This window comes from Castor canadensis, chromosome 13 (genome assembly GCF_047511655.1).
Source record: "Castor canadensis chromosome 13, mCasCan1.hap1v2, whole genome shotgun sequence".
Lineage (NCBI taxonomy): Eukaryota > Metazoa > Chordata > Mammalia > Rodentia > Castoridae > Castor > Castor canadensis.
The window spans coordinates 14338327-14362704 of NC_133398.1; the positions used below are offsets into that span (position 1 = coordinate 14338327).

The following is a 24378-nucleotide window of genomic DNA, read 5'->3' on the forward strand; positions in this document are numbered from 1 at the left end:
CTCTTGTGGATGAATGTCTGGTATCCCAAGATGTCATCCATTTCTGTTTGCATTTTGCCTTGGAAAAAAATTTCATTAATACTGTGTATAGTATGTACTAGCGTCTATCCTCTTGATGGAACAAAGAACACAAATAGGTCCTGAAGAGATGGTAGCATCTTCATGATTTGAGCATCAAGGTCAAAATATGTGTGTCAGTTTCCCATTACATACAGAACAAAGACTAGAATCCTTAGCATGGCATTCAAGGCCATACACAATTTGCCCTCAATTTGCCTTTCACCATTATATCCTCTCGTCCATTTTACATCCTAATCTTTGAAATGATGAATTATGCCACAAGGAACATTCATGAATAAGTCACTGTGGAAAAATGTATAAAAGTTTTTCTAAGATATATGTATCGACAGTATCTACTTTTCCATTATTCTCTACCAGGTTTATTGAAGCATGTGTTGAATTCCTGATGACCTGTTGGGAGAAGTTTTGGATGTAGACAGTGGTATGGGATTATGAAGGACAAGTGTCTGAGGGTCTGGTGTTAGTATCTCAAAGCACTTGGAGGAGGAATTTAATTCTAGCTAAAGAACTGGATCTTGAGCACAAGGAGGAAAGAGGGTGATTTATCAGCTTTCCATCACCTTCACAAATACTTGATAAAACTGACTTATAAATAAGAAAGGTTTATTATTGGCTTACAGTTTTGGAGGTTCCAGTACATGATCTGTCTGGCACATTGCTTTTAGGCCTTTTTTGGGGGTGGTGGTGATAGTAACACATCATAGTAGGAGTGAGTGATGGAGCAAACTGCTCTCCTTGTGGCACAGAAATAAAAGAGAAAAAGGGAAAGTAGGGATCCCACTATCCCCCTCAAAGGCATGACCTAAAGATCTCCCACTAAGACCCACATCTTAAAGGTTCCACAATCTCCTTATAACACCACTCTGGGGAACAAGATTTTAACACATGGGTCTTTGGGATATAGTTCAGATCCAAACTCTAGCACTTGATTTTTCCTTTGCTCTGATGAACCAAAAACCTTACTTCACCTTGGGTTTGGGTAATTTGGTAGAAGAAAGTAACAAGACTAGAACAAATAAATGAGAACACTTGGAAGAAGTTGTTTGGTGGTTTAATTCAGCAATTTGTAAACCATATGTACAGAGAGTCAGGGTTCCCATGCAACCTACTCAAAGACCACCTGGAATGCACATGAGGGAGAATGACCAGGTAATAGGGTCTTCCCAACCTTGTTCACCCGGAGCAACTCCACTCTAACTGTATACTCTATGAACATCCCTGTAAAACTTTGCTTCAATGAATGTTTTGCAGCTACATGTATTTCTAAGTTCATATATACACTATACCAAGACAACTGAGTAATAAGACATATTTACTTATGAGTTTCCAAAACTGGATGTTCCAAGATTCTCTTTCACATGATGTCAAGAGGAAGCACTTAAATAGAGAATGAGTATCCTGGGTTTAGTGCTGCTAGCAATAATCCATCGTCCCCATATTTCTAAAGGCACACCAAATTGAGGGTGTAAATAAATTAAGAATAATAGTATTAAGGCATGAAACTATGGACTTGATCCAAAAAGCAGGCAAGAGGGACAGATGGGTTATACTCAGAATCACCTAGTGTCAGCCGACCATTAAACATAACTTACATGACTTTCATCTCAATTTGGAATTATTTAATTCTGAGAAGGCCTCTCTCTGGTGGCCTCCACACTCAGAACAGGCCCATGAAAATTACATGGGACAATAACAGGCCATATTACTTCTACACTAGCCAGGGAGCAAGCACCTGAAGTTTTCAATATGGTGGGCTGCTTTCTGAGAATGATAATGTACAAAATACTATATTTTCTGTATTCTTTAGATTTATAACCCATTAATACTGCCTTGCAACAAGTTATTTGGTTTTGAAAAATCATATGACCTGAAGATCTCCCACTAAGACCCGCCTCTTACACCATAGAATCTTTTCTCTTGAAAACAGAGGTCTATAGTTTGTATTAATAGAAAATTGGTTTGCAGACATTTTTAACTAAATAAGTATGACATAACTATTTTTTAAATGTCCACTTAAAAGATTCAAATTATTACCCTTCCAGTAGCACCTTCATGGTGACTTCAGGAACAATCACATGCAATCTAGCTACTTGTCTAGAGTGAAGAATGGAAGAATGGGAACACTGAGGCAGGAGAACCAAGCAGGACCCAGCCCAGACCAGAAAAAGTCTTGTGAGCCAAGTTAAGTCAGTTGGGCTCCACCTTCAATCAGAGTCCAGGCACAGGTTATGTGACCACTGAAACCTCTGCCAGATCTGAGATTCTCCTCCACTAGAAAAAAAAAAAAAAAAAGAAATGAAAGGATAAAACTCCCAAAGACTTGCTCAAAGTTCACATTTCAAAATACACAGAAAAAATTTATCATTGAGCCACGTTTGGAAGACAGATTTAAATAATTTGGTTAAATACATTTGAGAATATATAAATTGTTGAGTTTAGGTTTTACTGAAGACAACCCTTCTTTACACATTTTTACCAGAGAATCATGCTAATGTTTTGCAAATGCTATTTTTATTATTTACTCTATAACATAAGCAAACAAACTTCTTTGCCTTTAAAATACAAATGCTACCATGGTTGATTGGAGTGTTCTTTTACCTTAAATTTCTTTTCCCAAAAATAATGGCAAAAATCTTATTTGTTTTAACTTGACCCATTTTTACAACCCAGCTTAATCATTTCACAGATTTCTCCTAGAAATAAATGGGCCAGTGGGTTAGATAATCCTGACAGATTTTTGCCATTCCAGTGACATATGTAAGAGACATCTTTGGTGAAATTGTATATCACATTTACTTTCTGCTCCTTCTTTTCTCCTAACAAACTCAGTTTTAATGTATTGGTAAGTAAAATATTATTAATTAAGGGCTGACAGAGTGGCTCAAGTGATAGAGCACCTGCTTAGCAAGCGTACTACCATTCAGGTTTTCTTTAAAAAAAGACTGTCCTGTGACTCTTGACTAGTTTAGAGCAATTCTAAAATCATGTCAAGTTGAAATGAAATCTAGATGGGTCTCTGTCAGTGTCAGAAACAAGTGGGACCGACTACAGGGATTGTTGTAGCTTCAAAATGAGATGTCCCCCAAGTACTTATGTGTTAAGGTGTGGTTTTCAGTTTTACGGAAGTGATTGGATCATAGGGCTTTGACTTCGTAAGTGGGGTATTCTGTTGATGAAGTCCACATTTGATGGCCCTACTGAGAGGCAGTAGAGATTTAGAAGGTAGGACCCAGTTGGAGGAAGTATGTTATGGAGTGCACACTTTGAAGGGTGTGTTATTCTTGACCTCTGCCTGCCTGTCTCTCTCTGCTTGCTGTCTGGCATGTGACGAGCTGCTTTGCTTACTGCATGCTTTCTGCCATTGTGTTCTGCCTTACCATGCATGGCACCAGAAGCAATGGAGCCTAATGGCCATGGACTGAAACCTCTCAAACCATGAGCCTAAATAAACTTTTCCTCCTTTAAGTGGTTTCTCTTAGCTATAGTCACAGTGACGAAAAAATCTGACCAGCACGGGGATGCTCAAAGATGATACAACATCAGAGAAAATTCTAGAAAAGGGAGGCCACAGGTAATGTGACTTCTTGGTTTCTAGTGCTGAGCTATTTTTCATAGTGCCAAACTCCCAATGTAGAGTCCTTTTATTTGGATTAATAAACATAAGTCCTCTCAGTGTTAATTCCCATAAAATATCTTCTGTATTTATTCATGGGCATGTAACAGTGTTTTGCTCCCAATTTTTGTTTTCTTACTTAGAGATCCCTTTTTCCTGATGTTAATAATTAACCAGAGAACTAATTTATCCAAAATTTTCAAACTCAGTATACTTAAAAATAAAGTAGGTTCAAGGAGTTTATGTTTATGGTTTTATACCACCTTGTACCATGGGCTCTTTGGGAATACTTTGTTTTTTAATCTTCCTGGAGAAAAGTTGGGGACAGGACCCAACGTAAGTAAAAGCAAACCATCTTCATTTTACAATGCATGCTAGTTGTGATGAAAAAGTAAATGCAACAGATTGTTATTTATAAAAATTTACAAAAGTGATTATTCAAATTCCTGTTTAAAAGAAGCATAAAGAAAGAAACTCTAGATAATAAATGTTGTTGGCATTTATTGTTTATTTGTATTTGGTGCATAGTTTTCTTTGTGGTTTCATGCACTCTACACAATTAAATTAGAGTTACTTGGGGGAGGGTCAATTTTAATACTGTGATTTGAAAATCTATTGTAATTGCTTCTACATTTATGAAGTGATCTGTCACAATTTTTGTGTTATTGAAGTTCTGTGCATTTTAAACTATGTCATACAAATAGTTATCTCATGTCTGGAAATAAGATATTTGTGCTGAAATGTAATTGGAGATTATCTAGTTGAATCTCCTCATTTTATACATAAGGATAAGTCCAGATAGGAGACCTTAATAAAATCTTGTTCTGTCTCTGTCTAACAGATTTCCTGTTTACCACTTCAATTCTTTTCATTTTTCATAAATGTTAATGTATAATTAGGATATTCCTAAATTTATAGCACTAGTTTGTTGATTTAGTCTGAGGTTTTTTCACATGACAACAATCACTAAGTTAGCTTTGGCAACTTTTATTTCTCTTTGCAAGACAATTAAACAGATGAAGCTCTGATAGTTTAAGATTAATTGACTTTACATTAATGACAGAATCTGGCCTAGACCTTTGGGCCCAAGATTCTTGACTAGGAATATTCTGAATTCTTTTTACTATACTGAATGCACTTAATAAAATGTATCTCCTAACTTTCTTTGAAAAGGTGAGAGAGTGCCATTTACAACGACAATAATTACTCACTTTGATTCATTGATCAATGATTGATTCAACAAATATTTATTGATCACCTATCATATGATAGACACTGAAGATATAGCAGATAGGAAAGACATTCCTAGAGTTTGCATTCAAATGGAGAAGCAAATAATGAATGAGTGATGAACCAATGAAGTAATGAATTAATAAGCATGGGGAGTCTTCAGTATTAAGAAGAAGAAATAAAGGAGAGGAAGAAGATAAATGCTGGGGCACTGTTTAAAAGTGTAGCCAGGAGACAGCACTGGTGACTCACATTTGTAATCTCAGCTACTTGGAAGGCTGAGATGTAGGAGAACTGAAGTTCCAGGCAATCCTGGGCAAAAAAGAAGTTCCTGAAACCCCATCTCAATGAAGAAAGCTGGGTGTGGTGGTGAGACCGTCATCACAGCTGCTGAGGAAAGCCTAAAATAGGAGGAATGTGGTCCAGGGACACCTGGGCAAAAAATGAGACTATATCTCCAAGATACAGAGCAAAAGGGGCTGAAGGTGTGGCTCAAGTGGTAGAGTACCCATAAAGCCCTGAATTCAAATCCTCCCCACCCCACCACAAAACATAAGAATAGGAAAGTTCTCCTCAGGAGATGACACTCAAATAGAATTGAAGGAAGGAAGGAAGGAAGGAGCAAGCCATGCAAATATCTGGGGAAAAAACATACGGGGTAAAGGACAAAGTAACATTCTTGCTCCTCTCCAAGCTCAGGGGCCTGATCTTCTGTAGGTATTAAAGGAGTATGAGCATGGCATCCTCCATGTGGATAGACTGTGCTTATGATGTATCAGTTGGGGACCAAAATTTGTAAGAAGGGCATCCTGGTCTCATCCTTTAAGGGATTACAAACAACAAATATTTTATATTTATTCACCACTACCACCACATAGACAACTGAAAATAATACTAAACTGAACCTCTAAGACTATTGAAATTAAAATGGCTTTTTTAATCCCTGCATTTTTCAGATTGCAAAGTTGTTAAGTCAAGCTTAGGACAGCTGTTGAAAGTGTTAACTATGGAAACAGGCTGTCAAGTTCAATTCTTAATTCTATAGCTTACTAGCTCTGCGACCTTGGACAAGTTAATTAGCAGTTTTCTAATCTTAAAATGGGAGCAATAGTAAGACCCTTCTCACCAACTGGTTGTAGCAACACAATGAATACTGTTTAGTATTCATAATGGTGCCTAGCACATGGTAAAGTTTCAGCAAATCTATCTTAGCATTTCTCATTTTCTGTGGTCCACTGATAAGCATATGCATCGGATGACATTCTTCAATTTGCCTAGAAGTGGCTCTACATTAGTTATGTAAGAGAACTGAAAGAAAGGATTAATTGGGGCCAGACTAAAATAATTGCTAATAAAGGCTTACAGAGTTTTAAAAACTAAAAATGTCATAAGGATGGCAGGGACTTGCAATAATTCTTTCAGGTGGGCTGATGGGTGAACCCAGTCACTGTGACCTTTTGGGTCATACACATTTGTTTTTTCTGTGTAATATTATATGTAGCTCTTACTATCCAAATTAGATGCTTTTGTAATATATTATTAATAATCTAGCTTATATTTATAAATTTATATTTAATAAGATAATGAAAAACCTCACATTTCTAAGTTTGTGTTTCAAAGCTTGTATAGAGTCACTTCCATTCTTGTATAAATTGTATGAAAAACTAATTTGAGGGAGCAACTTATGGTTTGAACAATGCTTGAAACCTTGACCACGATTACACACGTAACAACTGAGAGGGACCTGAGCGTACAGTCCTGCCTCATTCACTTATTAACCTTAATCAAATCACTTTTGGTCACATGTGAAATAGGAATGATACAACATTATTGATTTCTTACAAAGATTAAGAGACTTCTGCGTAAGTGCTGATGTGGCCTCTGACATGTAACTTACTCCATCACTGTTATCATTATTGCTATTTGCTGCTGCTCAGAGAACTGCATCACTATTTCCATTTCCAGAACTTTCTCCTAGTTCCTTTGTACATTTGTCTTAACCCACCCCAGAATAACATAATATTTCTAAGATTACTTCCTCTCAACTAGTTTAGTGAATCTTATTATTTGTTGAGTGCTAAGAATGCTGGGTGCCCTTATATACATGTTCTTATTTAGCCTTCCCATAGCCTGGCAAAAATAGTAGAATTTTTACACATAAATTATTTTTGTTTCAGAGGTTAGTGATTTTACCTCAGTCACTCAACCAGCAGATGGCAGAGCTGGCATTCAGTGACTTGTGCCTACATTAATTTTTTTCCTTCATTAAGGGGGGGGGGGAAGGGAGAGAAACCTAACACTTATGTGTTCTAGTCAGCACATTTAGTTGTTCTTGGCTGCACTAGCCCAGGGGAGGACCTGTTTTTATCTTTCTAAATGTAAAGCCAACTCCCAGCTCTGTTCCTCAGGGTGTATTATAAGATATTTTTGTAAACTATGCTGAAATGATTATAGATCACAAAATAAAGTTTGATTTTAGTATGTTAAGTTGAAATACGTCTATGTCAAATTAAATGTCAAGTTAAAGAAAAATATATCAGAAGCTTAAGAAAATATGTCATATAAAGACACTGGACATTTTCTTTTCCTGTTTCAACAGATATGTCATTTCAGCACCAAAAGTATTCCATGCTGGGACATCTGAAAATGTTGTAATTCAAGTTTACGGCTACTCTAAAGCATTTGATGCAACGATCTCTATAAAAAGTTATCCAGATAAAAATTTTAGTTATGATTCAGGCTCTGTTCATTTATCTCCAGAAAATAAATTCCAAAACTCTGCAATCTTAACAGTATGTATTTATTCTTCATTTTCTCTATGTCTACCAAATATTTGTAGTAAAATATCTACAAAGTCTGAAGATTTATAACAAATTTTTTTAATCATTTGTACCACTCTACCACAGTGGGATTATTAGACAATTATCAGTAGCTGATGATAGTTAAGTGAAATAGAAAATTCTAAAAAGAAGAATTGTGCTTACTTTTTGAACGATGCATGTAAGTATTCACATTCTTGTTGGAAGATAAAACTGTATGAACAAGAAAATATTTGGAGATGAACTGAAAATACTTTTTTTATGAAAACTATCATCACGAAGGAATAGAGAAATACAAATATGCATATGATGCATGGTTATTATTGAACATTTATTTAAACTCCAATATTATATAATTACATGCATGGCTACCAAAAGCAATGCAATTATTGCTTATTACATTGAATAGTTCTCAAATGACAACCCACAACAAACAGAAAGAACAAGCTTGATCAAATAACTTCCATTAAGACATTTTAGTATAGATTTGTTAGAAATGTACTTGCAACTCATTTCTTGTTACAAATTCTGACTACAAAGAACCAGAAAAATGTAAAAATATCAGATTTGGATGCAGCTCTTTAGACCAATCTTTCTTGAAAATGAGTTCTTTACAAAGAAATTACAAGTTGAAATTTTCTGAAAAGCTTAAATTTTAAAATTATTTTTTCAAAGCTTTGAATTTATTTTGTAAATTCATTTAGAATTTTTACATGTCTAAAATTCATAATGATAAAATTACACCTAATTTTAGGTTTATATATATTTAAGTTACATTATAAATGCTATTTGATTACATTACAAGTAGTAAAATGTTAATCCGGAGTGTCTTTCATATCTTTTATCCTTTAAAAGGGGTGCATATATAATTCATGTTAGAGAACATTGATCTAAATAAATTCTAACCAAACATTAAAGTTTTTGATAATAAATGTTCTCATTTCTTCTTTTTGATAGTACTGGGGTTTGAACTCAGGATGTTATGTTTGCTAGGGAATTGCTCTACCACTGAGTCACTGTGCCAATCCTTCATTTCTTAACAAATACCTTCGCTTATTAAGTTTATTAAGAATTAGAATTCATTTCCAAAAATGTTATTTTCAGTAGATACTCTTATCTGATAATATGCATGATAGCCAGTAGTCACATGTGGCTGTTTGCTTTTCAATTTAAATCAATCAACTGTAACTAAAACTAAAAATTCAGTTCCTCAGTTGCACTAGCCAAATTTCAAGTCCTAAGTAGCCATGTGTGACTAGTGGTTGCCATATTGTACAGCACAGATAAAGATCATTTCTGTCCTCACAGGAAGTTCTATTGAACAGTATTTAGATGATTAAGAAAGTAGAATTAGGTGATGGAATCATAAAAATGGATACATACCATAAGCACTTAATTTTATTTTAGTATTATAAAAAATCTTTGTTTGCCAGTTGTTGCTTTATAACCTTACAATTCTATTCTTTTCCATCAACACTTTCTTTTACAGGTACAACTTGTACAATTTTGTGAAGGACAAAACTCAGTTTCATATGTGTATTTAGAAATTGCATCAAGCTACTTTTCTAAGTTGCAAAAAATTCCAATAATCTGTGATAATGCGTTTCTCTCCATTCAAACAGATAAATCTGTGTATACTCCAAACCAGTCAGGTAGAGTATAAGATGTTCTTTCTTTGTGGGAAAATTGACACCATATTGTAGAACTTCCTAACACCTGAAATTAAGTGGCGACAGATTTCCACCATGCTCAAAAGAGACTCAATTTCTAATGACTTTATGTGCTCAAATAGCATTTTAATTTTTAATTTATATTGAAATTGCTAAATAAATTGTAAAATCAGCAATTATATCATCTGCCCTATCACTTATTTCCAAGTAGAAGAGGGCTTTTTAAACATTGTGAAATGCTGTGTTCAAGCCTATTCATGAAACAAATACAAACTATTGAAAATACAATTTTGGCAAAGGGAAATAGTGAATTATTAAGCCATGTTGATGAAAAATTTCACAGACTGACCTAAACTCCAAATAGGAAAATAAAGCCAATCTGAGATTAGATGTTTCAGCAGAGAATAAGCTAGATCACAGAAATGTGTGGATATTAATTCTTTAAGGTCATCAACCTAAGAAAGTGTCTGTTAAATCAGTTTTAAGGAGAAAGGTAGAAAAACCACTCAAAACCCTGTGATTGAAGAATGCCTAGAATTACTCCCAATGGATTGAAAGGAAGACAGAAAAATATCAATACTGCCCAATACATGCTCACAAAGCCTTCAATTTTTCCATGTCTCCTTTTGTCTTCCTGAATTTTGAGCACATAGGAGACAGAATTATAAGAGACGTGTATGTGGAAGGAGGAGGCTATGATGTTTCATTAATAATAGTATCACAGAAGAATAGAGAAAGGGAGGCAGAACCAGCATGTTTTGTTGAAAATTTTGCACACCATAGATACCTGCTAAATGTTGGTTGACTTTGATGGAGCGATGGTGAGGTGGGGCAGGGCTATATGACTGCCATTCAGTAGGACACTTGTTATACGTAATGACTCAGAAATGGCAGGCTTAGAGAAAGGGAGGCTATTGCTGCTAGCTGAGACAGAAGGTCATTGCCAGAACAGTACAACCTCTTCACTTCAAGAAGATGATCTGGTATACAAGATAATAGTCTGTTCCTAAAAAGATTGTGCCCTTTTAAACTTAGTCATACCTAGAAACAAGCATTGCCCTCCCTCTTGTCCTCCTCCTATCTTAGAGGATGCTTCATTGATTGGGCCTTCTATATACTACCTGTCACCTAGAGTCATAAGTCATTGTCCAACAAGTATTATCCTCAGAGCCTGGGACCTTTCTTAGTTATCAAGGCTTTCCTTAAGAGCTCAAATTTATTTGTCTGTCAGAACATCATTGTAAGAAGATAAGGTATCCTCACCAATTCTTCTCATAGAGAAAAACAAGAGAACTTCCTCTAAATATTGACCCATTGGTGAAAACTAGTAAAATACTGCAGTTGAAAAGCAGACTCTGGAGTCATACTGCCTAGGTTCAAATCCCAGCTTGAGCTGTTATTAGCAATGTGACTAAGTATGAATTAGATTCTTATAGCTCCAATTTCCTCATCTATAAAATAAAGATAATATTCCAGCCAGCTTACCTAACAACAGTTGTGGAATTCATATGTGTAGAGCACTTTAAATAAAACTTACTAGCAGTACATATTAGGCACTAAGAAAGTGTTTTCTGTTATTCCCCAATCTATGGCACAAAGCCTTGTGTACACCAAGCAATAAAAGTTACTTTAAAATAATTTTTAAAAATCAATTAAATCTTGCTGTTCATAGCTCTGATGTCCTGAGTGACACATTTCATCTGAAGATCCTTGAGGGATTTTTTAGTGTGAGCATGTTTAGGATAAAGGTTTAACTTTCCAAGGTTTTATAGGATAAAGGATTCAGAATATTGGCCAAATTCCTTCAGTTCCATGCAGCCTGTGTCCTGCCCTCTTCCCCAGCTTCACCATCTGCCTCATCACCCTTCAGCTGTGGACTCAGCCAAAATGACCATGGGACAGTTGCTTTTTTCATCATTCTCTCATCCTTCTAGAGGCCACTGCCTGTGATGTTGACTCTGCCTGGTACATTCATTTGCTCTTCCTTTGCCTTGTTAACTCCTTCGCCTCCCTTACATGAGACCCTGTGAACAGCAGCATTCCCTGACGCCCCTCACTGCTTCCAATATCCCTCCTCTACTCTCTCAAAATGATAGGTAGGCAAGGCTGGACATGGTGGTTCACACCTATAATCTGAGCTACATGGGAGGTGGGAGGTGAAGGTAGAAGAATCTCTGTCTAAGGATGGCTGGGGCAAAAAGGCAAAAGACACTGAAAACAAAAGGACCAGGAGCTTGGGTCCAGTGGTAGAGCAATTACCTAGCAAGTATGAGGCTCTGAGTTCAATCCCAAATACCAAAAAAAAAAAAAAAAAAAAGTCAAGCAGATGCCCTTGTAGCACTTTGTCCCCTGGAATTTTAGACATGGTTGTGTTTGCCCCTCTCTGCACTCCATTAGAAAACATCCATGTCTGATTTATTTCACTGCTTACTGTATCTCGGCACCTAGCACATAGAAGGCATTCAGAATTTTTTCAAACATTAGCCATATCTTGATCCAAAAAGTTCATTGATCTTGCATCTGATGCACCATTTCTGTTAAGACAAGATTACTATTCTAACCTAACCACAAATAACATTAAAAACTAGACAGATAGTAGTCATAGAAATGATAATGATACACATTTATTGAGCTATACAACAGTGTTAGTTCTCACAACACTATCAGGAGATACCAGTGTTCCTGTTTTGCCAATAAGCTGTCTACGTTTAGAGGGATTCTGCATCCTACTCAGGGTCACGCTAGAACACGGAAGAGACAGGAGTGAAAACAAAGTATTGAACGTCAAGGCCGGTGCTCTTCAGTTTTCAACATTCTGCCACTGATGGTTTCCAGGGAAGCTAATGCCTGGAACAGGGGTGTCCATAAGGCAGGAGGGAGGACTTGAGAAGGTGACAGGTGCAGAGAGCAGAATGTGGGCGATGTACTGATCCTACTGCTTTCATCTTGTGGTCTTAGTAAAATGGGTTTCAGTGGGTTTTCCTTGTGCAGTGTTGTATAATACGGACCCTCATAAAGGTACTGGGCTCATGGCGCTCTTCGGTTTGCAATGTGGATAAAGTTATGACAATGCAATGATTTGAGCATCAGCGAAACTCTCTAAGAGTGATGATCATTGTTGGAAGGAAGTAGATCAGTATGTAACAAACAGCTCCGAGGTAAATGCTTTTGTTTAAAAAGCAGGAGTCCATATGGGTATGGTGGTAAGTTCCTGTAAAACCAGGATTCAGGAGGCCGAGGCAGGAAGATCACATGTTCGAGGCCAGCCTGGGATACATAGTGAGACCCTGTCTCAAAAATACAAGGTCTACAAAATAAAAAAGTAGGAATCTACTAACTGACAGAAGGAAATACAAGAAAACTAACAGCACTGGTCCCTGCCATTGTTGTTTTAATAAGTAGAGAACAATTGTAGCATCTGGCTCAATAAATGTAACAAAAACATACAATTCAAAGCTGCCTTTTGCAATCAGAGCTAATTTAGGGTCTGGTGGGTTTCCTAAATAGAAGAGTGTATTATAATCTGTGACTAAAACTACCAATTTTCCATTAAAATCTTTAACCCTGATGTAAATATAACCATATGGTAGATGTCAGTATCTTGCTAGTCTTGATGAATCATGGCCTAATTATATAGATCTAATTAATTTTGTATTAAGGATGTGTTCCCACAAATTTGTACAAAATTATTTTAATGTATTCTTTTATTTTTTGGCTATACTGGGGTTTGAACTAAGGGCTTCATGCTTGCAACGCTGATGCTCTATCACTTAACCCATGCCTCCAGCCCTTATTTTCAAATAGGGTCTCATGTCTTCACCTGGGGATAGTTTAGGCTCTTTCAATCCTCCTACCCGTGCCTCCCATGTACCTGTGAAACACTACACCTAACTTATTTACTGAGATGGGGATCTCATTAACTCTTTTTCCACACTGGCCTAAAACTGCCATTCTCCTGCTCTCTGCCTGCTAAACAGCTGGAACTACAGGCACATGTCATCACATTCAGCCTTTACATAAATATTTTAATAAAGTGGCCCATACTTTCAATTCCCTAGAAATAGCTTTTTAAAAACAATCACAGGGGATTCTCTTTACAATAAAAAAATGTTTGGTCATATATGTTTGTTAGCTAACATTTTCTTTTTTTAAAAAAAATGTGTATTTTTGTCTATAGATTGTGAACATAGTTTTTAAATAACAGTTATCTTGTTATGGATGATCATTTTAAGAAATCAAAGCACAGTGTTCAATTGAGTTTTTGATGATATCGATTATTCTTACAGTAAAGGTTCGAGTTTATTCATTGAATGATGAAATGAAGCCATCCAAAAGAGATACAATTTTAACTTTCATAGTAAGTATTTTATTTATTTAAATAGTATGCTAAATTATTTTATATTTTCCAAGTGGTTTTTAAACATCTACTATGATTACAACATTTAGAGCTATGCCTCTGCAAAGACATAAAAATCCCATAAAATTAAATCTGAACAAGTTGAAGGATTTTTAACTAAACCATTTAAGTACATCCTTGGTGATTTCTTTTTTTTAAAGCACAGCCATCAAGAATTACTTGAATCTCTATACGTGCAAGATTTTTGATTTGTATAATTTCAGGAAAAGAATTACAATCCATAGTACTTATTGTTGGGGACTTTAGAATGCAATGACTAATACACTAACACATGTAGAAAATTTTGCTGAAGCATGAAATCAGCAGTTATCAACCAGATATCAGGCATGACATATCACAGATGATATGAGATAAACTTCCATGTCCTTATCTAGTTTGTAATAAACTCCCCTGATTTTGCCCAGTTTACAAAAGCTAAGACCTTTTTTGGGGAAATAAAATGTCACAATTCATCATAACAGCTCACTTCACTGTGGGCTGTGGTACCTCTTCTCCTGCACAAATGAACATAAAATATCCATGCAGAACAGAAGATACTAAAGAACAAAACCATAGTAATATGGTTTACATACTATACACAAATAAATTAGGCATTAAGACAATGACACAGGAGCTCAGAGGGAAAATAAACCTGAGGGAGATTGATGGCTAATACAATCCTTCTCTGAAAAGGAATGGATAAAGAAAACCTTGAGTTGGATCTTAATGACAGGAATTAACACAGGTTCTTTTAAATAATGAAGACCGTCCTATGTAAGAAACAGCATGAATTAATTTATAAGAGCAGGAAGAAAAAAGGAATAGAAAACAGACAAATGAAAATTGTATATAAACTGACTGAACTTAGACTACGCAAGGTCAGTTCAAATGCTTTTTTTTTTCCGATCAGAGAATACCAGGGTTAGGGAGGGCATGAGGTCTTTATCCCATGCCTTCCATTGAACCTGAGTGAAGCAGAAGAATGGATGCCTGTCATCCTGTTTAAAAGCTTCCGCATAGAGAGAGGGTTGGGGAGCTCATCCCAAAGCCACAGGGAGTTGGTATTCTGTGAGGAGAACTTGAGAAAAATGTCTTAGATGGATTGTGCACCACTTAGGATGGGATGAAGAGCAGTCAGGAAGAATTTTAGCTACAAGTGTCTTGTTCAAAAGAGGCTTTTGTATGTTTTACAATTTTTAATTCAAGAAACAAATATCTTGACATTCCAACATGAATTTCAGTCATGGTAAATGGTGCTGTTTTTAAGTTAAGGCTGAGCTGGATCTCCATGTGTAGTTCAAAAAAAAAAATCAAAACTTCATCTCAATAATTTGCTAACCTAAACACAAAACGATGCTTTTGGGGAAACTTTATGGGAACTTTCTTGTTCATTTAACCATTTAGAGGTTTGCATCAAGCTGAAAATGTCACATCGTACATTTATCAGTCTAGCTAAAAGTACAATTTATAGAATATTTCCTTTGGAAAACTTCAAATGCACGTATCTCAAAATTAGAATCTGGTATTTATAAAGCCTGCTAAGTTCATATTTGACTTATTAAAACATTAAGGTTGATAGAACAATAATGTCGCCATTTGTAAATCAGCGGCTATTTTGTCCTCAGGCCTCACTTGAGAAATGGAGCCATTCCCAATAACAGCTCCGCCCTACCGGAGACTCCCGCGCATGCGCTAACTTCCTGACCTTCCCTCTTCTATAAAAGCCACACCTGGCCCAGAGTTTGTGCTGTGCCATCTTCCCCCGGCCAGCCTGGCAGATCAGGCCTGCCATTAAAACTTGCTCTTGGATGTGAGACTTTTCTCATGAGCTTTCTTTGTGAGCAGCGTTTTTCCTAACAAAGGTATTTTGCTGTTTACATTTTGTGACACTTCTTTTAATCATACAATAGAGCGGAGACTTTTCTGGATAATGAGGAGAGATGGGGAGTTTCCAAAAAGAGGGAGGGAAGTGGCTTTATTTTTTTCTATTTTTTTTTTAAGGAAGTGGCTTTAAATGAACTTTGTCTTCCATAATATTTAATCAAATTTGGTCTTTCATATTTAATTTGAAGACATGGGTAGTTTTGGTAGTAGATAATTTTATAATCAAAGATCATATAATCAGTTAAATTTTTTCAAATGTGGCTTCTGCAATTTGAGAGCATCCGGGATTTGAATGTGTCTCCCAGATGTTCATATGCTGAAATTTAGTGTGAAGATAGATAGTGAGAGGTTTTTAGGACCTGAGAGCGCTACCCTTATGAATCAATTAGACCATTCTCACGGAGTGAGTTAGCTCTCTTGGCGTAGCTTTGTCGTAAAAACAAACCTTTGTAGGCACTTACCTCCCCTTTAAGTTTTCCACCCTAAGATGAAGTGGGACAAGGGTCCTGTCAGAAATAAGGGCCATCTTTTTGTACTTCCAGGCCTGCTGAGCTGTGTGCCAAATAAATCTGTTCTTTATAAATTACCTAGTCTCAGGTATTCTTTTACAGTAATGAAATGAACCAAGACCAGTGTGCTTTCATTCAAAGGATCCCCAAGGATCAGAAGTGGACATCATAGAAGAAAATGATGATACTGAAATTTTCTCTTTTCCTGACTTCAAGATTCCACCTAATCCCAAGTATGTAAAAACACTTGTTAATGAAGTTTTCTCTAGAAAGCATATCTGGAACTTTTGTTGTGAAGCAAACAAGCAGTCAAATGGAGCTACCTAATGTTAAGTGGTTTCACAAATGTGGATATGCAAAATCTTACCCCCATGCTGTTTTTTTTTAATTAGTGTATATAATTGTGCAAAGTAAGGGGTTTCATTGTGGTATTACTGTTCATGCATATACATATGCACTTTGATCATCTTTACTTCCTATTAGTCTTCCTTGTCCTTTCACCTCCCCCTTGTCCACCTTCCTTCCATCTCCCTGGTAGTCCCCCTTTTACTTTCATGACCTTACCTTTTTGTTTGTTTGCTTTGGTTTCCCCCCCCAGCTTCCACAAATGAGAGAAAACATGGTATTTGTCCTTGTGGAACTGGCTTATCTCACTTAATATGCTGACGTTCAATTCCATCCTTTTTCCATCAAGAGACATAATTTCATTCTTCTTTATGGCTGAGTAAAACTCCGGAGTGTATTTCACAGAGTTTTTTTTTTTTACAACATTTTCCTTCCTTCCTCCCTCCCTCCCTCCTTTCCTCCCTCCCTTCCTTCCTGTGGGATTGGATTGAATTTAGGACTCTGTACTTGGAAAGCAGGTTCTCTACCACTTTAGCCACACCTCTAGTCCTTTTGTTCTTGTTTTTTTGAAGATGGGGTCTCACAAACTATTTACCTAGGCTAGCTGGCCTTGAAATGCAATCCCTTTTTTTGGCAGTAGTGGGGTTTGAACTCAGGGCTTCTCGCTTATAATGTAGGCACTCACTTGAACCACACTTCCAGTCCTACATCACATTTTCTTTATTCATCCATTGATGAGCATCTAGGCTGATCCAACAGTTTCACTATTGTGTACTGCCCCAATAAACATAAGTATGCAGGCATTTTTCTATGAAGCTGACTTTGAATTTTTTGAAACATACTCAGAAGTGGTATGGCTGGATTGTATGGAAGTTCTATTTTTAACTTCTTAAGGGATCTCCATACTGATTTTCATAGTGGTTGGACTAGTTTATATTCCTATCAGTGATAGATGAGCGTTCCCTTTCCCCTGCATCCTTGCTAGCATGTGTTTCCATTTGTTTTCTTAATGATAGCCATTCTGATTGGAGTGAGGGATAATCTCAATATAGTTTTATTTTACATTTCCCTGATGGCCACAGATGATGAACATATTTTCATGTTCCTATTGGCTATTTGTACTTCTTCCTTTGAAAAATGTTTAGTTCATTTGCCCATTTATTGACTGGATAATTTGCTTTTTTTGTTATTTTTTAGACTATATAAATGTATTCTAGATAGTAATCTCTTGTTGTCTGCCAAAGATTTTTCTCCCACTCTATAGGCTGTCTCTTCACTTTGTCCATCATTTCTTTTGTTATGAAGAAGCTTTTTAATTTGATACAATTCTATTTGTCAATTCTTGTTCTTATTTCCTGAGCTCAGGAATGTGTTTCCTGTGCCTATATCTTGAAGAATTTCTCTTATGTGTTGTAGTAGTTTCAAGTGTTGCATTAAGGTCTCTGATTCATTTTGACTTGGTTTTTGTACAGGGTGAGAGAGGGATCTAGTTTCAGTCATTTACATGGAAATACCCAGGTTTTCTAGAACCATTTGTTAAAAAGGCTGTCTTTTGTCTAATGTACACTTTTGGCTTATTTGTTGATTATCAGATGGGAGTACCTGCTTGTGCTTATTTCTGAATCTTCTATTCCATGCCAGGTGTAAATGTCTGTTTTTGTGTCAATACCATTTTGTTACTACAGCTCTGTAGTGTAATTTAAAGTCAGGTATTGTGATACCTCCAGTTTTTATTTTTGCTCAGTGTTGCTTTCCTTATTTGGGGTCTTTTGTATTTATATATGTATTTTAGAATTGTTTTTTCTATTTCTGTGAGGAATTTCATTGGAATTTTGATGGGGATTGCACTGAATTTGTATTTGGCTTTTGATATCTCCATTTTAAGAATATTTAATTCTGCTAATCCATGAACATAGGAAGTCTTTCCATCTTTGAATTTTTTTTTTCAGGGGTACTGGGGTTGAACTCAGGGCCTTGCATTTGCTAGGCAGCAGCTATGCCACTTGAGCCATGCCCCTAGCCATTTTTACTTTAGTCATCTTTCTAATCAGATCTCACATTTATACCCAGATCAGCCTGGATTGCAGTCCTCCTATTTATGCTTCCCCTACAGCTGGAATGACAGGCACATACCACCATACTCAGATTCTTTTCTGCTCTTGTTCGTTTAATGTTCTAAAAGCCTCCTGTACCATCTGTTTTCCAAGATTTGGGAAGTCTTCTTATATTATTTCATTGAATATTTTTTATGCCTTTATCTTAGAACTCTTCTATGTCCATTATTCATAGATTTGGTCTTTTAATGGTGTTCCAGTAGTATCACGTGTTCAGTTTGTAGTTTATTTTTTATCTTTATTATTATCTGAATATTCTAATTCATCTACCTGATTAAAATTCTAATAACCTCAGAGGAATAAAGGAGCAAAAACAATGCTCATGAGTTAAGAAGGGTAGGAATGGAAATAAAATGGAGTAATAATACTAGCGAATAGTACAAGAAGTACGGAGAAATAAAATATGGAAAGAGAAAAGGGACAAGGGAAAAAATGAGAAAGAAGAAGGGGATGAAGAATAAAAAGATCCAGCTAGCAGTAAAGTGAGAAAGAGAAAATTACTACTACTACTAAAAATAAATACCAACAAACACATATGCAACCCAAATCTATGGAAATAAGATCTTGTAGAGAAAGAAGAAAAGAGAAGAGAAAGAGCGAGAAAACTGATCTAACTGAAGACAGACAGAGAATAGTGATTTATGGAGGGAGAAAAGAGAAGGAGTAAAAAGAGAAGATTGAAAATTACAAATTGAAAGCTAAGCGTGGTGGCTCTCACCTACAATTCAAGCACTTGGGAGGCTGAAGCAGAGAGACCACAAACCCCAGTCGGACCTGGGCCCTAAGAGGTGATCCTATCTCAAAGACAGAGCAGTAACAACACACACAGACATACACAAACAGAACAAGACAAAACACATCAAAGAAAGTTGTTTAACTTAAAGAAAGTTAAACAAAGAAGCCATATGAGAAAAGTATAAAAACAAGTAGGAGAGAAAAAGAAATTGTATAAAAATCTATGTGTGGTTATTTAAACTTGTTGTTGCCTCCCTTTTCCACTGTGTGGCATTGGGCACACTTCTGAACAAAAATTTTCTTGCCTTTCTCAACATCACCCATCTTTAATTCACTCTTTTGTTGCTGTCACAACGATGGACTCTGGTTGGAAGCTGGACACCCTGCTCTCCAGTCTTATTCACTTTTAATCCTTAGTGCTTAATCTACTGTTTGGTAGATATTTTTGAATGAAGGTTGGTAAATAGGCTAACTTAAAAAGACACATTTCCTCTTTGAACAAACAATATTTTGTCTCCAAGCATAATTCTATTTATGTAAGATGTGAATTTTATCATTTACATGATGTTTCTAGAGACACTATAATGAATTTTCTACTATATTATGGATGTTAGTATTGTTAGCATAATTAAGTTTCAAGATTAAATAAATTCTTATAATCAGTTCTTCAAAGTTAATGAGTATATTAAGACAAAATACCTGGAAAAATAATACAACACATGAAAAACTGATTGCTAAACAATTTCTGTTATCCTGAAAATGCTCAATCTTTTCTGTTTATTGCTTAAACATCCCTTTCCAATTACTTTTTTACTTAGGATGGATGTGTGTGTGTGTGTGTGTGTGTGTGTGTGTGTGTGTGAATGTATTCTAAACTCTTTTTTATTACATGTTTTATTAACATGTAATAGTTGTATGGAGAATGCATTGTGATATTTACATATGTACTTGTGATATATCTTAGTTAGATTTACCCCCTCATCTGACTCCTTCTTGCTCCCTCTTAGAAGAATTTCATCAGGTTTCATTCTTCTGTTCTCACATGAATACAAAATATATCCACCATATTCACCCTTATCTTATGCCCTTCCCCCCCCCACAGGTACCCACCTCCAGAAAACACCTGCTTTACCTTCCTGTCCCTCATTTTTTTTTTAAGTATACATTGATAGTCCAAGGGGGTTTTGCCCTGGCATTTCAGACATGTATATATTGTGCTTTAATCGGATCAAATCCCCCTCTCCCATCACTTGCTCTTTCTCTATCACCCTGCTCCCCTGCAAAATAAGAACTTATTAGAATTTCCTCTGGGTAATTAGAAATATTTGATAACATCTGTAATTTTAAATATTTTCTTTTCACAGGTGTGGTGTATGGACGATTAAAGCTAAATATAAAGAGGACTTTTCAACAACTGGAACCACACACTTTGAAATTAAAGAATATGGTAATTTCTGACAATTACAAGTTCACCGATAAAGAGTTAGTGTTTTTGCAGTAATTCTTTTTGGTCACCTGCCTAATGCAAATCACTCCCAGATGCACAGGAGGCACCCTGCTGGTATGGCTGGAAGTTCTGGTTGGAACAGAGATGGGGAAGAAGTGGTGGTTGTTTAAATGGCCATGTTCTAGTTCCACCATCCCCTATTAACCTTGAGGAAATGGACCAACCTCTCTGGACTTGTGTTCCTCCTCACGTTGCTGGAAGAGATCTAGTCCCCCCTTGGGACTTGTTAAGGTCCTCTCTAGCATAATGACTTGAGGAGAAACAAACAATTATAGGTGAGGTAAATGGAACCCAGTAAGACAAACACATGACTCACTCATATTAATAGATGTAATGCACAATCCCTAATCCAAAGCAGGCTCTCGATAGATTTGTCAATGAATGATTTGTGAATCCATTTCCATATGAATTCATGGATTTTTTTTTAGATTTTATGTCCTTTTTACCATTTCTGTTGCCTCTATTTTTTGTATTTTTAAACAGATGAATCTAAGGAAATTCTCAGGCCCAGAAGAGATCTGCAGCAGAAAATAAAAGAAAAAGGTATTCAAAAAGATTTCTATGGAATAAATAGAGATTTTTTAAACCTGTTGAAATCACCATGAGAAGGGGACTAAGGTAGAAAGGAGAAAAATAGGGGGCATGAATCAATTTGGGCTATAAACACATGTAAACATGGCAATGTCACAATGAAACTCCCTGTGTAGCTGCTATCTTAAATAAACAAAAATGCCTTTTTTTCAAAAACAGAGAGCAGGAAGGTAAACAGATCCTGTCTGGGGGTTTGTACCAGTGGGAAGGGGGAGGATATAAGGAAAGGGTGTAGGAGGGCAAATGTGGTGGAAATATATACTCATGTATGAAAATGGAAAAATAAGACCTATTGAAACTATTCCAGGAATGGGGGAGGGGGTGAAAGGAGAATGATGGAGGGGGTGAATTCAACTATGATATAAGAACTTCTGGAAATGTCCCAGTGTACCCCCAGTACAACAATAATATAATTTAAAACAAGTAGTCAGTTCAACAAAAAATGTAAGCTAAAAAGAGTAATAAAATGCTGGCAGTAAAAAAAAAGACTTATGATTATAAAAATGTTATGATCATAACATTCAGAACCCGTAGAAAATTAAACATTATAGAATTCCCATTAATTTAAATAGGATGGGTGTAAAAAGATATGTGTGGGCATCTAGCTCATCTCAGTGAGAAAGGCTAAACCAAATAAACCTAGCATTTCATTCTCCATAGCTGAAATCTGAGGAAAGTGGGTTTGTATTGTTGTTGTCTCTACAAGTACATCTTCTCTACAAACTTCATCTACCAATTGAAACAATAGTCTTCCATTTTATTTTGAAATTTTTATTTTATATATTTAAGTTAATAAAGTTTTGACTACTCTTAAGAAATTAAGTAAATGGGAAACATTTAGATTATCGGTAAGTGGATGTCTCAGGTAGAAAGAACATCATGGGACTCTGTCTTGAGTTCAGACAACCATCGTACGTATTCCATTTGTATGGACCATAACAGCGTATGTTCCCCTGCATGTGAGTTACTTAACCTTCATTCTACATTGTAATGATCTGACAAGGGAGGCACTGATTAACCTGAGAACTTTTACTTTTTTATTTATTTTTTATTTTTTAAATTTTTATTGTTTTATTATTCATATGTGCATACAAGGCTTGGGTCATTTCTCCCCCTTGCCCCCACTCCCTCTCCCCCCCACCCCCTCAATACCCAGCAGAAACTATTTTGCCCTTATCTCTAATTTTGTTGTAGAGAGAGTATAAGCAATAATGGGAAGGAACAAGGGTTTTTGCTGGTTGAGATAAGGATAGCTATACAGGGAGTTGACTCACATTAATTTCCTGTGCATATGTGTTACCTTCTAGTTAACCTGAGAACTTAACAAGGAAGATGATGGTAGTGTGTAGGTGACGGTCTATACACTGTCCTATAAGATATGTTTGAAAAAGTAGAATATTTACTTCCTGAAGGAAATTCCTGTATAATAATGACAGTCATTGTCACATATTGGATGGCCTCTTGTATATTTAACTGATTTTTGCTTTTAGGATGCTGAACACAACATGCCAGTATTTTGCTTAACTGCAGGAACCCCTTTAACCATTTAGTGTGAATTGGGATGCACTAATGGGTGAGGACTCAACCTCCCTAGTCCTGGAGTAGGTCACTACTGTGGCTATTGTAGGCAAGTGATTATTTGGTGGCAGAAACCAAGTAACTCTTGAGAGTCTTTCTAAGCCTGAGCTGTTAGGACTCTATGCGTGACCGGGGCACTTGTGTTGTCACCGTTTCAGCTGCTAAATACAAACATCCAGTGCCAAGGAAATGCTGTTTCGACGGAGCCCGGTTTAATAATGATGAGACCTGCGAGCAGCGAGTTGCACGGGTCACTATAGGCCCGATTTGCATTCGAGCTTTCAACGAATGCTGCATCCTCTCAAGTCAGCTCCGAGATGGAAACTCTTTTAAACACAAACATCTCCACCTGGGACAGCACTGAAAATATGACATTTCTCTATCAGGACTCTGTGCAGTATGGGAAATTTTGTATAATTTAATGCTGCTAAGAAAAGCTGTTTTCATAATCTAGTGAAAATTAAAAGCAGAAAAGTAGAATACCTACAAATGCCCATAACAAAAAATTTTGTAATTCTTGGGAATTTGAGAAGGTACAGTACAGAGCAGATTACACTGGTCCAGAGTCAAGGCCCAGTGTAAACCTCAAGCCAACTCATTGTGCAAACCTGAAACATTATTTATCCTTGCTGAGGCTCAAGCAAGAACCTTGGCCTGGACATCTCTGCTATGCCTTTGAGTTATAAATATCTATGGTTCTGTACAACCATGAAAAATTCTGTTATACCCGCACTGATCAAATACAGCAAAAGACATTTAAATCTAGTGTAATGTTAAGAGTACTTATAAAATTTGAAATCTTATTTCTGTCTCAGCCTCTATATATGTTTCCAGAATTTATAGAATGCTTGTTAATACGTTTTTGAAACTTTTAGGACTTTCCTTTCATCTATATATCCTCTTTAAGAAAAAACAAGGCTGGGTATGGTGGTTTATCACTGTAATATGAAATACTTCAGAGACAGAGATAGAAGGATGGTAGTTTGAGGCTAGCCTGGGTAAAAAGTTAATGAGACCCTATCTCAGAACAGAAGCTGGGCATGATAGTTTGTATCTACAATCTCAGTTACTTGAGAGGCAGAGGAAGAAGGATCGTGACCCAAGGTTATCCAGGGAAAAGTGTGAGACCCTATGTGAAAAACTAAAGGAAAAAGGACTGGGGGTGTGGTTCAAGCTGTAAAACTCTTGCCTAGGAAGCACTTGGCCTTGAGTTCAACCCCAGTACCATTACCACCAAGAAAACAAAACAAAACAATAGTCTTTAAGAGAACAAATGAAAGCAGAATGACACCTCCTGTTTTTACTC

The 24378-nt window shown here is 36.3% G+C and overlaps 1 protein-coding gene across 1 annotated transcript; it reads left to right on the top strand.

Moving 5' to 3' along the window:
- The first annotated feature begins 3872 nt into the window (after window positions 1-3872).
- LOC109676486 (complement C5-like) lies at window positions 3873-23875 on the top strand. Its single transcript, XM_074051114.1, has 8 exons — window positions 3873-4030; window positions 7524-7716; window positions 9233-9395; window positions 13700-13770; window positions 16344-16435; window positions 20761-20843; window positions 21387-21446; window positions 23231-23875. The coding sequence occupies exons 1-8, from the start codon at window positions 3966-3968 to the stop codon at window positions 23434-23436; spliced, it is 933 nt and encodes a 310-aa protein (XP_073907215.1). The 5' UTR covers window positions 3873-3965; the 3' UTR covers window positions 23437-23875.
- The last annotated feature ends 503 nt before the right edge of the window (window positions 23876-24378 follow it).

What these genes read in the sequence shown, in the direction of transcription:
- LOC109676486 (XM_074051114.1), top strand. Translation starts at nt 3,966, where the DNA reads ATGGGCTCTTTGGGAATACTTTGTTTTTTAATCTTCCTGGAGAAAAGT. An exon ending in AAAACTCTGCAATCTTAACA is followed by an intron (nt 7,717 to 9,232) that starts GTATGTATTTAT and finishes TTTCTTTTACAG; the next exon opens with GTACAACTTGTACAATTTTG. An exon ending in GTATACTCCAAACCAGTCAG is followed by an intron (nt 9,396 to 13,699) that starts GTAGAGTATAAG and finishes TTATTCTTACAG; the next exon opens with TAAAGGTTCGAGTTTATTCA.